The 13,449-nt window shown below is 40.4% G+C and overlaps 1 protein-coding gene across 1 annotated transcript; it reads left to right on the forward strand.

The window, feature by feature from the left end:
- Positions 1-302: 302 nt before the first annotated feature.
- INHBA (inhibin subunit beta A) lies at positions 303-12,960 on the forward strand. Its single transcript, XM_053983063.1, has 2 exons — positions 303-1,095; positions 11,951-12,960. Exons 1-2 carry the CDS (start codon positions 303-305, stop codon positions 12,835-12,837), a joined length of 1,680 nt encoding a protein of 559 aa, XP_053839038.1. The 3' UTR covers positions 12,838-12,960.
- Positions 12,961-13,449: the final 489 nt, after the last annotated feature.

The following is a 13,449-nucleotide window of genomic DNA, read 5'->3' on the forward strand; positions in this document are numbered from 1 at the left end:
AATACCGGGCAGGACCAACAGCAAGGTGCTCCTTAAAGATTTCACTCTTTTCATTCATTCATGTTTCCTCTGTTTAGTTAAGACAGTGATACTGTTGAAGGAATAAAACAAACAAAACAAAACAAAAAAGAAAGGAAAAAAAAGGGGGGAATGACAGCTGGGGGGGGGGAGGGGTCAAACAGAAAGGAAAAAAAAAGAAAAAAAAAGAGTAAATTTACAGGAATGAGAAGATATTTTAGAAAGGGGGGAGGGAAGGATCCACGAGTAGTGATATTTGAAGAGAGGTGTGTGTTAGGGGAGCAATGAGCATAAGGAAGCCAGCCTGCCTGTTCCTCCCCCTTCCTAATCATAGCCTTTACTCACAGACAAAACTCCCTCCCTCTCTCATTCACTCACTCACTTTAGGCCAATCCGTCCTCTCTCTCTCTCTCCCTGTCTCTGTGTCTCTCTCCTACTCTGAGACAGAGTCAGAACTCTTCTCCCTGACAGCCACAAACATCTACAGCACTTATTGCATTCAGAGAGGGAGCCTGCAAACAAAACTTCACAGAAAACTTTTGGTTCTTGTTCCAGAGAATTTGCTGAAGAGAAGGAAAAACAAACAAACAAACAAACAAACTAAACCAGCTCCCAAAAAAACTGTTCGTGAAGGGGGAGGAAAAGCAGGGCCTTTTAAAAAGGGAATCACAACAACTTTTGCTGCCAGGATGCCTTTGCTTTGGAAGAGAGGATTTCTGTTGGTGCTTTGCTGGATTATAGTGAGGAGTTCCCCAACCCCAGGATCCGAGGGGCACAGTTCAGTCACTGACTGTCCATCATGTGCCCTTGCCACGCTCTCAAAGGATGTGCCCAGCTCACAGCCTGAGATGGTGGAAGCAGTAAAGAAGCACATACTGAACATGTTGCACTTGAGGGACAGACCTAATATCACCCAGCCAGTACCCAAGGCAGCACTTTTAAATGCCATCAAAAAACTCCACGTGGGAAAGGTGGGAGAGGATGGTTATGTGGAAATAGAGGATGATGTTGGAAGAAGAGCCGAAATGAATGAAGTTGTGGAGCAAACCTCAGAAATCATCACTTTTGCAGAATCAGGTGAGTGCTTAAAAAAAAAATAATGTAAAATATCCTTTGTGCCCAAACTGAAAAATATCCTTTCTGCCAAAACTGCAATTAACTTATTTTCTTCTCCTCAGCAATAATATTTTCTGCAAGGTTGTAGGATGAGACCTGGGGGAAGGGAGAAGGAGGAATGGGATGGGGGGGTAGGACTCTGAAGGAATTTCATTTTTCTGACTTAGTCTTGGCTACAGATTACACTTGCTAAGCACAGTCAGTCACACAGGGAGGAAGCTCTCTAACCAGTCTTGAACATAAAGTCAGGCTGCAGCAGGGTCCTCCAAATGTCTGTAAATCCAGAGTACTTGCAGTAAAGAGCTAGATTGCAGAGTTGATGGCAAAAGAAAAAAGACTGTAGCCTTTTGGGGAGTTTATCAACTACTTCAGAAACAGCCCTTTCATGTAAAAATTATAGTGGAAGTTATAAAATCAGATGAAGCAGCTTTAAGTTTTAGAAGTGAGATGGCTTTTTTGTGGGCTTTTCCCCTCTTTTTTTTTTTTTTTTTTTTTTTTTTTTTAATTTAACACAGCATCTTCGGCAATAAAGAGTTGCAGGGACTGTCAGATGACTTCAGTAGAACTGGACAAGTTGCTGTAGCTGATCCAATTTGTAATGCAGACTTCTGCATACTGGAAAAGAGATTCTGCTCCTAAAACACTCCTGCCAAAAATGCAACCTTGGTAGAGTGTATTTTGAACTCTTTCACAGTTCTTTTCCCCCTAACTCTTAGGCAGCAAGAGCTCAGAATATATGTATTTAGTAAGTAAAGTCTTAAGGCTCACATAAACTGCCCATAAGAAACAACTCTAAAGTTGTACTTTGCTGTCTTGTTCCTACATGAATAGGACCAGAACCCATTTTAATTCAACGTATGTGTATCTGCACATAAATCTGTTAGTGTATGTGGGTATGCTAGTGTATGCATCAATAGCAGTTACTTGCAATAAGTCTATCATCTAACTAACAGCAACTTTTTATGATGCTGTCTAGCCAGAGCATTTTTCCTGTTGCCAAGACGGTTTTAAAAGAATGTCATTGTTTTGTTTGGTACAGCATATGGTAGGCAAAGTATGCAAAGGAACTCCAAGCATTTTTGTTTAGAAGTTTGCTGCAGCAGTATAAACAATTAAGACAACACTCAGAGTTTCCAGTCCTGAAAACCTGTTGACTCAGATGTTCTGATTGCAGAAGCCATGCACAAGAAGTGTGCATGCTTGTAAGTGCAGACATTCCTGCTGGCTGTCTGATTTCCAACTGTACAAGGAGCCCTTGCCTTTGGAGTCCTTGTCAATATACATATTAGCAGTTCTTTCAGCATGACAGCTCAGGCTTTTCAGATTTTCCATACCCTCCACTTCAGAAAGCAGGGAGAAGGTATCAATGCCAGAGGTCATTAGAAGCAGGAGTAGCTCAACATTAGTTTAGAAATGAATTTGTAAAAGCAAGGAAACCTCTAAGCTATCTATGAGTCGGATTCTCCACCTGGTTTTCAGCAGCTCGCTCTGAGCACAGTGGAACACATATGGCATGAAGAGAGGTTTCTCTTCACTGTGTACATTGCAATCATTTGTAAATACATTATTGTCTCTCCTGAGCTCTGACACAAAGGAATTTGGAATTTGATATATGCCTGCTCTGTACAATACCCTCCAACGGCGGCTCCCGAAGCCATTGGCTCTTGTGGTCACGTGAGCAGCAAAAATCGTGCCATTGCCCACACACTGGCCAATCATCCTGCCACCTATCCCCCGCCACCAGCCACCAACACTGTCACTCAGCTTGATTTACATAGCGTTGTCCTACTGTTGCTGACAAATTACTTGAAGAGGACTTACGCTATGGAGCTGCAGGACAAGGGCATCCACTCATGTGGAAGGCATGTTCTCATGCCTTCTCCTCCCTGCCACAGTTCTCTTCCTTCATACTAAGATGATCCTGGAAGCCCAGGCAGGAGGGCTGCTCTGCCCTTTTCCATACCTGCTACCTTTCCATATCTCTTTGATTTGGGACAAGAGAGGGACTATTAGCAACCTAAAAACTGAGCTCTGGTTTGGGCTTATAATGGAAATGATAAATACACTCTTGTTCCAGAGAGTAACTGTGGAGTAACTTCAGATTGCTCAAGCATATTCTTCATCTACAGCCATTCATCTGGTGACTTGCTAACATCAGAGGATCTACCACATTTTACAGGTGCCAATGCTGCAACAATTTAAATAAACCCTACTTGAGATCCTGTCCTCTTCTGCACTGGCAGTTATGCCTGTCAAATATTTTTTTTACTGTAAAGGAAAGTGAAGCAAAAAACAAAGGCAAATGACATGTCATATAGGAAGTATGAGTTAAAAAGACAGGAATAGAATATAGCCACAGGGACAATCTCCACTTTTTGTTCTGTGGGAACTGGGAATAGCATGAAGAAGTTTAAACACCGAGCAGGAGAACAAACATGTTCTGCTCACAGCCAGGTTAATGTGTTTTCTGCTTTTAACCTCAAACTCACTCTGCCTCAATAGAAGGCAATAGGAAATCAATGAAAATGAATTAAAATATCTCATATTGTATCAAAAAATTGTCTACAAAAAGCAAAATAAGACTTTAGGCTTCTTGTTCCTTTGGGTATGGCTTGACATGAACCAGCCCTTCCTCATGTCTTTCAGATGTCACATTTACTACTTGCCTTTATAAAAAAGTAGTTTTTCCATCTTTCATCAGCCATATTCTCAAACATACAAAGAAATGGAGTGAATGAACAAGCAGCACCCTGTGCATACAGCTCTGTCTTGAGACTGCTATTTTCTAAAATAGACCAAAATTCAAACAAGCACAGACTTCAGACAATTAGAGGGGAAATAAATGCAGTAAACTTGTCTGAAGAACAGGTGTAGTTATGTCCAGGAAATCAGCAAAATAGTTGGCAGGTAGTTTTCACAGCTAACAAATCCAGACAGATCTCTACAAAACTAATGACTGTGAGTATTGGGCAAAAGTTACAAATGCACCCTACTGTCCTTTGGCACTCTTACAAGTAAAACATGAAAATTACTTTCTACTTGCATATCAAACAAAGATTACTAACCTTGATTAGTTCTGCTGTAAGGGAAGTTGTGCCAGAGTTCTGCAAGTTACTTCAAAGTCTTAAGAATAGTTTTTTGAGGAGAGGGGTCATATAATTTTATGACAAGCGAATCCAACAAGTTCAACAACAGAGATACTCAATACTTATAAATATGATTGGCTACTAACTCATTCATTATTTTAAGTAGACAGCTTAAAAGGCAGATCTGAGATTCTGCCAACTGAATTTCTTCAGGAGAAATTCCAGGGGAAAAAAGAGAAGTATCACTTCATAGAGAATCCCAGGTGAACTGACTTGATCATGTGATGACTACTTTCATGTGCAGAGGAGACGTGTATGTATTTTCCCATGTCTTTTCCCAGAAGATACCTACCCTATAAAACCAAGCTGGCAGTTCAAGAGGGAAAAAACCAAAAAATGTGTCGCTTATGTATTTTGAATAATTTCAACAATTTTCTTTTGAAAGGAGCTGTATTTAGGGGTACAAGTATTCATGCTGAATAAAGAACGGCCACGAGAGGGCACACTCCAAAGGCTTTTTGCTCGACACGAGGCAACCTTCCTGCAAACTCTTATTTTACCTAATTGGATTCTGAATCCCAGAGATCTTTATGCTTATCTGTAGCTGCTCTGAGTGGGGATCGTTTCTCTCTTCTGGTTTATTTAAAAGGCAGGGATTCACTGGAGTGAAAAGCTGCAAGGAAAATCATGCAGGAAGGAAATAGGTAAAGGGGTAAAAGATTGATTCTAGAAGCACTGGAAATCTAGAGAGATCAGAAATTAAAAATATTAGTTTTTTACAAGATACTGAGAAATGTGACCATGAATCATCACATGAGATGATTTGCTCACATATTTTTTTTTAATGCAGTCTCCTCAGCTTTTAGAAAACAAGCTTATTTTCCCTTGTTTGTTTCTTCTCCCCCCACCCCCTGCCCTTTGCATACCAAATCAAAGATTTCAAGTTTAGCAAATGAAAGCAAGTTACTTCCAGAAGAGGACAGCCATTCTGTATTGAACTGTTTCACTGTATCAAAACTGTGAGAATCAAGGGAGGGTTGGTTGGTTTAAAGAACAACTTGAGAAAGCAAAAATGAATCTAGGAAGGTGGGAACCAGTTTAGAAAACCATACCTGAGAAACAGAAAGTACTGTATGTGTCCATCTCTGTGTAGCCAGACCCAGAGTTTTGTGTGCTAGTAGGAAATATCTGAATATGTATTTGCCTGTATGTGTGTATAAGCATGCGCATGTCCTTACATGCAGGTATACCAGGGCAGACATACTTGTACACCTGTACCTGCACCCATACCCTTCCTGCAGACAAGGATGTGCATTCATGTGTTTTCCTCTGTGCAGGATATATCTACCTTGCATACACATAAGTGATTCATGCTGAGGAATTCTTATATCTTTATCTATATCTATATCTAGAGATATGCCTATGAGAAGGCAGTCATTTAATGCAACAAAGCCTTGCAACGTTGATATAGGATTGAAGCTTAGTTTACTGGAAACAACTGGAAGTTCTGTTATTCATTTCAGTGGGCCTGGGATTTGGGTCTTAGTGCTCCGAAATTAAATATTTTAATGAAAACAAACAGGCAGCCTCTGATCCACTTAATTTTAGAATTTACAGCAAACTATTACAAGTATGCACAAAAAAAAATTGCTCTCAAAAAAAAAAAAAAAAAAAAGGCTTGGGATTGTTTTTACCTTGGAATATTTTATGGGTGCTAAACTTTGCTTGAGCTATTTTAGACATAAATGAAGAAATCAAATTAAGAAAAAAACCAACTTCAACCAAACAAACACCTTTTTTTGTTTCTAAATATTTGAAGCCATGTGGGGGAAGGGCTTTCAATTTGGAAAGAACTCAAAGCTGTGGATGTAAAGTGCTCCCTAACAAAATAGCAGAGGAGAGTCAAGGTTCACCAGAACTGAATTACTTCACATTCTGAATGACTGACCTCTTTGGGTTAACTTTTGGGTCAATGCCTCTCTGGGTTAACTTTTCAAGAAAAGGTGTTTAAATAAAGTCGCTGCTGCTTTTTTCCCCCGTGCGAACGCTCAGGGAACAGTTCTTTTTTCCTGATATTCTTTTTTGGTTTATTTTTCTCTTACAACAAAATCTCCCTTTTCTGGCAGCTAATGGTAGGTGAGCACAAAGATAAGGTATTAATTGTGCCGTAATTTCTCCTCCCACTATAAGAGGCAACAGTAAGGGAGCAGGAATGAAAGTATGCAACCTGGATGACTGATCACATGTGCCGGATAATGAAAAATCAGGATAAATTGTTTGCCAGTGATCCATAGGCTAAAATGCATTCACAGAAATGGCCACTGTCTAACTATGGCAATAGATTTGTAATCATCAGTCTGCCTAGGGGATAATTACCAGATGATAACATTAAATTCTCTGAATAAATCCTATGCTGCAAAGAATTCATCTAACTACAGTGGTCACTCATTAGTAAACATTTTGAGCAATTATCTCTCAATAACCATGCTCTTCTCTTCACTCTCTTTAGAGGAACCTTTCTAGTAACCTATTTTTTTTTCCTGTCTCCTGGGGAACGGAAATGAGAAGTGAAGGGAAGGATGCTTTTGAATGTAATTACAGATTGGCACGCAGTACAAATTCCCCCAAATCTAAACATAGGCAGTAGTAAAGTTAGCAACTAAAAAAGGAAAAAAAAGCTTGCTTTGTATGGAAAAACAGTTCACTTACAGTATAATGTAAAAATGTTTCAAAATTAAGCACCGGTGAAGCATAGATATTTAAAGCGACAGCACCTTCTTATACACTGAGCATTTTTCAAAGGAAAATAAATCCTGTGTATTAAGAGAAATTAAGAACAAGCCACATTATAATGTCACAAAGAATAATTACTTTCATTATGAAAGAAAAAGCCTTATTAATTTAACAGCATATAGGTTAAAAAAAATTTTTGCATTTTACTCAAAAGAAGATACTCTCAATTGTATAGTTTTGACCCCACCTAGTATATGTATATAGCTTGAACTAACATGGCTTGATCTTCAATCCTGCTGCAAATTGCAAATAATGGAACTTCAACTGTATAGTTAAAGCCAACCATACTGAAGGAAGGATCCTTAGCCTCAGAGGAAGAGCACACTAGACCTGCAGATTCCTGCTGGAGCATAGCATGAGCTACCTCATGCAGGGCTGCCCCTCCAGTCCCGCTGTGCCTGGGCCCTCAAGGGCTCTGCCAATCTCTCCACGGGTTACTGTGCCATGCCCATCACCCATGTACTGCTTGGGAGCAGGTGCTGACTTCAGAGTCCTGTGTGAGCCCTGGCCAGCCCTTCCAGAGGTGGAGAGGAGGGTACCTGTGCAGGCTCCCCTCTGCTTGCATGTTCAGGTTTCTCTCCTAAAAAGGTGCACGAGCACTAGTGAAGAGAAAAACAGATATGAGAAAATTCCCATGCTATATATACTGCTACACTTTCTTTCCATTCAGTAACTCCTTCCATTAAATCTTTTACCATATATGCACTTCTTCTTAGAGCTTGTATTTTTAACCACTTCTCACATCATTTGCTGGTGTCACTTGCCCTGCTAGACTGCTCCTTTGGCATCTGGAAGGGACTTTGCTCAGCAGTAGAGAGGTAGCTTCTCCAAAGTTTTGGGAAAGGGAAATGAGGAAAAGCAATCAATAGGAGCCCAAAGTAATCCCTTGTCTCCTCTTTCAGCTGCCTTCTGCTATGATAACAATCCAGGCGGTTGACATAGCTGTTTATATGAGCACGGAAGTGATGAAGGCATTATCATTGTTGGGCTGTGGGTCTTTCCTCAGCAGCCAGGCAGGAGGAACAGGATGATTACAAATGGAAAAAGACCCTTGCAAATCAGCCATGGCAAATGTAAAGGTAGGACAAAAGGGTAAACAAAATGTAATTATGGAAGGAATCTCCCTTTTACCTTCAGTTTGATGAACAGTATGTATTTCCGAAGCTTTGATCCTGACTGTTAATTCAGACCTAAAAAGAAAGACTGCTAAAGCCCTAAGAAATATCTGGAGAAATTTAAATATAGATTTTTTTTTTTTTTTTGGTCTCAGAACACTTGAAGAATTTATTTTATTGTAGCACTGAACATTTTAGAAACAAAGATCCTGTTATAAAGTGAACGTGTAACCATAATAAGTCACATCCTAGGGTCTCAATTTAGTTTTAGAACAGGCCAAACTCTGACTCCAGAATGAGCCTGTCTGAGAACAGTGACCTCTTAAAAACTGCAGGATTCATACCATTTGTGCTGTGTGATCGTAACAAACTAGTTGTGAATGTGGAGAGAATTCAGAAAAGCTTCGTTTTTTCCTAATGTGAAAGCATGCTTTTTATCCTCAACCTTGAACCATTCCCAGTCTCCTGCTAAAAAGACCTATGAAAGGAAAAAGTGTTTTTTAATGGCTATAAAACCTTTTATTAGCTATGCAGGTTTCAGGATTTTGTTTCATTCAGAAATATTAGGCTCAGATAAGCTTCCTGCATCTTTTTTCTTTAGACTCTTAATCCACCATTTGTTTCTGAAAACGTAGCTAACGACATCCAGAGAGGCTGTTGTTGTAGCTAACAACCTACAAGGAGACTGTTATCCCTGTATAAGGACATGTCTTAGGCTACCTTGTTCAAACTCACTTCCCTTAAGTAAAGAAAAGGCAAGTACTCATGTACTTTCACCATACTGTTCAAGTGTTTTTAGTAATGAGGAAGAATTCTACTTTCACACATAGAGGAGCATTTGAAAAGCTACTTAAGAGGGTTTTTGAGGTTTCTTCTGTTTCTTTCATGCAATATTTGTCAAAAACACTGCTTGCATCACTATGCTTCTGGCCAGTGCAAAAGGTAATGTGAATATTTGCTGTTGCAGATACGTCACTTCGTAACTATTTTCAACTCCCACTAGGATGGAAATAGCAGAATATGAAATACCATGCACTAGCACCTATCAGCACTAGGTTATTCTGTAATTCGGGGCTGCCTGGCTTTTCAGATTAGATGGGTCATACAGCTTCTTCCACTGTGGAGCCAGGTCTGCACACCCTTCCTGCTTTCTTCAGAGCAGATGACAAGACCATGTTTTTTGTCCATGTCCAGCACAGATGAGCTTCTTATGCACCCAGCACAGTTGATCTGCTCATGCACAGGACTCCTGTTAGTGCCAGAACTGTTGTCCGTGCCCAGTTTGGTTTGTCAAGAATGCAAAATAAATATGGCAATTCCCAGCAATTCATGTTTATTCCACGCAGAAGTCTGTGAGCTCTGGGGAAAGAGAAGCAGCTGGGAAAAAGCTGCTGGTGCCAGAAGACCTTCTGCAGCTTGATCTAAACCACTTTTTTTTTTTTTCCACCAAGGTTTGCTTGGGTGGAGGTAGCAAGCAGAATGGGTTGGATGGAGAGTCTTGGTTGGCAGAAACCCACCCTTGGCTCATCACCTGCCTTCAGGTTCCCTTTAAGTCCAGGTCCCCCTCAGAAAGGATTTATCAGGACTGGAAAGGGATAACCTAAAGACAGAAGCTTGCTTTAGGAGAGAGAGTCAGGGAGAATAAAGCCAGAGGCTGGCTGGTTCTCACAGCCCTTAGAAGTAGCCATTCTCATAGAGAACACTCCATAACATAATACTCTGTGTACAAAGCAACCAGATTTTTGGACTTCCTTTGGACTGGAGGGATGTCACTGTACAACTTCTCATGCTCTGAAACTGAGTCAGGAGTGAGATTGGTGTCTGTCATGTGACTACTTCTCAAACACAGCTGGCAGCTTTGACATAGTTTGATTACCAGAATGGAAAAAAAAAAAAACAAACAGCATTCAGTTATTATTGAATGACTAAAAAAATAAGTTAAAAAATATAATAATAAAAAATAATAGAAAAAGGGTAATTTCATCATGCCTCACAGTACTTGTCAGCTTGCTCTGTCTTTTTTACAAGATGCTTCCTTTTCTAAAGCAAAATCCCTCTGTTTCATGTAGCTCCCTGAGAAATTAATGTAACTCACTCTGAAGACTGGCATCATCTGTGAGAAGCAGTTAACACAAACTATGTGTTTCCATATCTCAGTAGCAGTTAAAGTCTACAATTTCACACTCTCACTTGGAGGGAAAACAAAAACAAAACACTATGCCTTTTGGACACTGTAATTCAGAAATGTCTCTCCCTTAGACCTGGGAATGCCACCAGGGAAAGCTGGATGTGTCAGTACTAGTACTTCACAGAGAAGAAAAGCAACAGGTAGCTCAAGGGGCAGCACGGCCTGCCTACAAACTTCAGAAATCAGCAACTCTTGAATTTGCAAGTGAACACAAGGTAGATGTCTCCTGTGACTTTGCTCTGGTCCTGTCTCACCTGAGAATGAGAGAACAGGGAAAAGTTCAGTGAGACTGTAGTGGTGAATTCAGTTGCAGGGGAAGCAAGGAGAAAAGCCTTGATACAAAAAGGGCAATTTTTCATGTATGTGTCCTGCTACTTCCATTTTAATCACCACTTTCTGGTTTTAGGCTGCAAAGTTCTGGTTCACTGACAAGATGAATTGCTGCACAGAAAATTTGGTAAACAACTATGGGTAGCTCAAGAATAATATTGATGACAAATTGATAATTATGAATACTGTTTCTTTCTCACTAAGGCTGGGTATCTGTACATTTCGAATCTGTGACCCCAGTCCATCCTGGCCTTCATGCTGAGAAGGAACAAAAGATGTCATCAGGGCTTTTTTCTTTGTCAAGAAAATAGAAAAGTACCTCTCTTGAAAAAATAATACCACCACCACCCCCCAGCTAATTCATTCTCTCTTAACTTCTTCATGCTCTAGTGATCAAATCATTAAACAGCCCTCATTATTCATTCCAACTTCTGCCAGGGATATGAGCTCTGTATCCGAGAAACACCTCCTCACCATCACAATCATCATAATGACATCTCAGCAAGTTGATACAATTATGCCAGAGAACCATCCCCATAATTATACAGTTCTTTAGCTCATTTCTCAGTGTATTCACCATTACTATAATCACAGCAAGTACAATGTGTTAAATTCGGAACAGGATCTACAGCTAACATCTAACAGGATGAAAAGTCTGCCTGCTGCAATTCTTCAATTCTTTACAATATAACTCTGCAAACTTCTTAAAGTGGAGGTTCATATTTTAGCATGTGTTTGTTTTTGAAACAATAGATATTTACAACTCATTTTAAGATGCAAATGAAGGACGTATTTTTATGGAGGAGAAAAAGTGTAAACCTCTTCCCCACATAATTTTCAAAGTATTGCTAAAGAACTGGTAGCACTGGACCTTATTTCCTAACCAGATATTAGGTGTAGATTTTTATGCATATGGTACATATGGACTGCCATCATAAAGCATTTTGCCTTTCAGCTCACAGTGATCACAAAGACAGCTTAAGCAAACCTTGGCAGCCACTGATGCTTATTTGCCATGAGATCCTTTACATTAATGACTAGATTGTCACTATGAAAAATGCTCTGGTTAAAATATGCTGGAAATCAGGCAAATGTATAGTTTTCTAAAAAGAGAATTTTCACATAATACAAACTGAGGAGGGGGTGAAGGAAGGTTAGAACAGAAGATCCATAAAAATTTAAAGAACCAAATAGAAAACCTAGGGCACTTCATGCCTGTGGAAAAAGTGACAGAAGTCTCTTTAACAAAATGCAAGCAGACATACTAACAAGTTCTTCCTGTCTATTTCCATTTACCAAATCAGGCACAGCCAAGAAAATGTTGCACTTTGAGATTTCCAAGGAAGGCAGTGAATTATCGGTGGTGGAGCATGCTGAAGTGTGGCTCTTCCTGAAGGTCTCCAAGGCCAACCGGAGCAGGACAAAAGTCACCATCCGCCTGTTTCAACAGCAGTGGCAGCCAAAAGGCAATTCTGAAGGAGCAGAAGATACAGAGGATGGGGGGCTGAAAGGTGAAAAGAGTGAGACTTTGATTTCAGAAAAGGCAGTGGACACCCGTAAGAGCACTTGGCACATCTTCCCTGTCTCCAGCAGCGTTCAGAGACTGCTGGACCAAGGCAAGATCTCTTTGGATGTGCGGATTGCCTGTGACCTGTGTCAAGAGACTGGAGCCAACCTGGTGCTACTGGGCAAGAAGAAGAAAAAGGAAGATGATGGGGAAGGGAAAGAAAAGGAAGCTGGAGAATTCACAGGAGAAGAGGAGAAGGAGCAATCACATCGGCCCTTCTTGATGATGCTTGCCCGGCACTCAGAGGATCGTCAGCACAGACGACGGAGACGAGGCCTGGAGTGTGATGGCAAAGTCAACATCTGCTGCAAGAAGCAGTTCTTTGTCAGTTTCAAGGACATAGGATGGAGTGACTGGATCATTGCTCCTACAGGTTATCATGCCAACTACTGCGAAGGAGAGTGTCCCAGCCATATAGCAGGCACATCTGGTTCATCATTATCTTTCCACTCCACTGTCATTAACCACTACCGCATGCGGGGCCATAGCCCCTTTGCCAACCTCAAATCATGTTGTGTGCCCACCAAGCTCCGGCCCATGTCCATGCTCTACTACGATGATGGCCAGAACATCATTAAGAAAGACATACAGAATATGATTGTGGAGGAGTGTGGCTGTTCATAGACGCTAGTGTGCACAAGACCCTTCTTGTTAAGTAGAAAATGTATCAAAAGCCCAAGAAGAGGAAAGACCAGACATGGTATGATCTTTTTTGAGTGAAACAATTATCAGAAATATAAGCAAAAACAGAAGAGAACAAGAAAAGGGAGAGAGAGAAAAAAAAAAAAAACAATCAGAAACACTTATGGAGGACCAGAAAATACTTCAGCTACAAAAAAGGAAGAAAACGTCATGAACCCAGGCTTGAATAAGATAGGTCTGAAAGGTGGTATGGATTGGGGATTTCCCCTTTCTTTCAGTATGCTCCTTATCTTGTCACATAGTGTACTAAACATTAGTTACTACTAGGGGAAAGAAGTTCTGTTCTCTCCCTTAGTTACCCATCAGGTGAAGCCATGGTAGCAGCTCATCCAACCTGCAGAAATTTGGCCAAAGTCCAAAAGGTTAATGAAAAGCCAAGTGTATGATCACTGGCGCTTCCCCCCCCACATTTACAGAGCAACTGAGTAGGTGTGTAGTGTTTGTGTTTGTATATATATGGCTATGTATTTATATACATGTCTCTATACATACAGACACAATACACATACATATACTTAACATTGATCAAGGGTC

This window comes from Vidua macroura, chromosome 1, assembly GCF_024509145.1.
Source record: "Vidua macroura isolate BioBank_ID:100142 chromosome 1, ASM2450914v1, whole genome shotgun sequence".
NCBI classification, from domain to species: domain Eukaryota; kingdom Metazoa; phylum Chordata; class Aves; order Passeriformes; family Viduidae; genus Vidua; species Vidua macroura.

What these genes read in the sequence shown, in the direction of transcription:
- INHBA (XM_053983063.1), top strand. Translation starts at nt 303, where the DNA reads ATGAGCATAAGGAAGCCAGCCTGCCTGTTCCTCCCCCTTCCTAATCAT. An exon ending in CATCACTTTTGCAGAATCAG is followed by an intron (nt 1,096 to 11,950) that starts GTGAGTGCTTAA and finishes TTACCAAATCAG; the next exon opens with GCACAGCCAAGAAAATGTTG.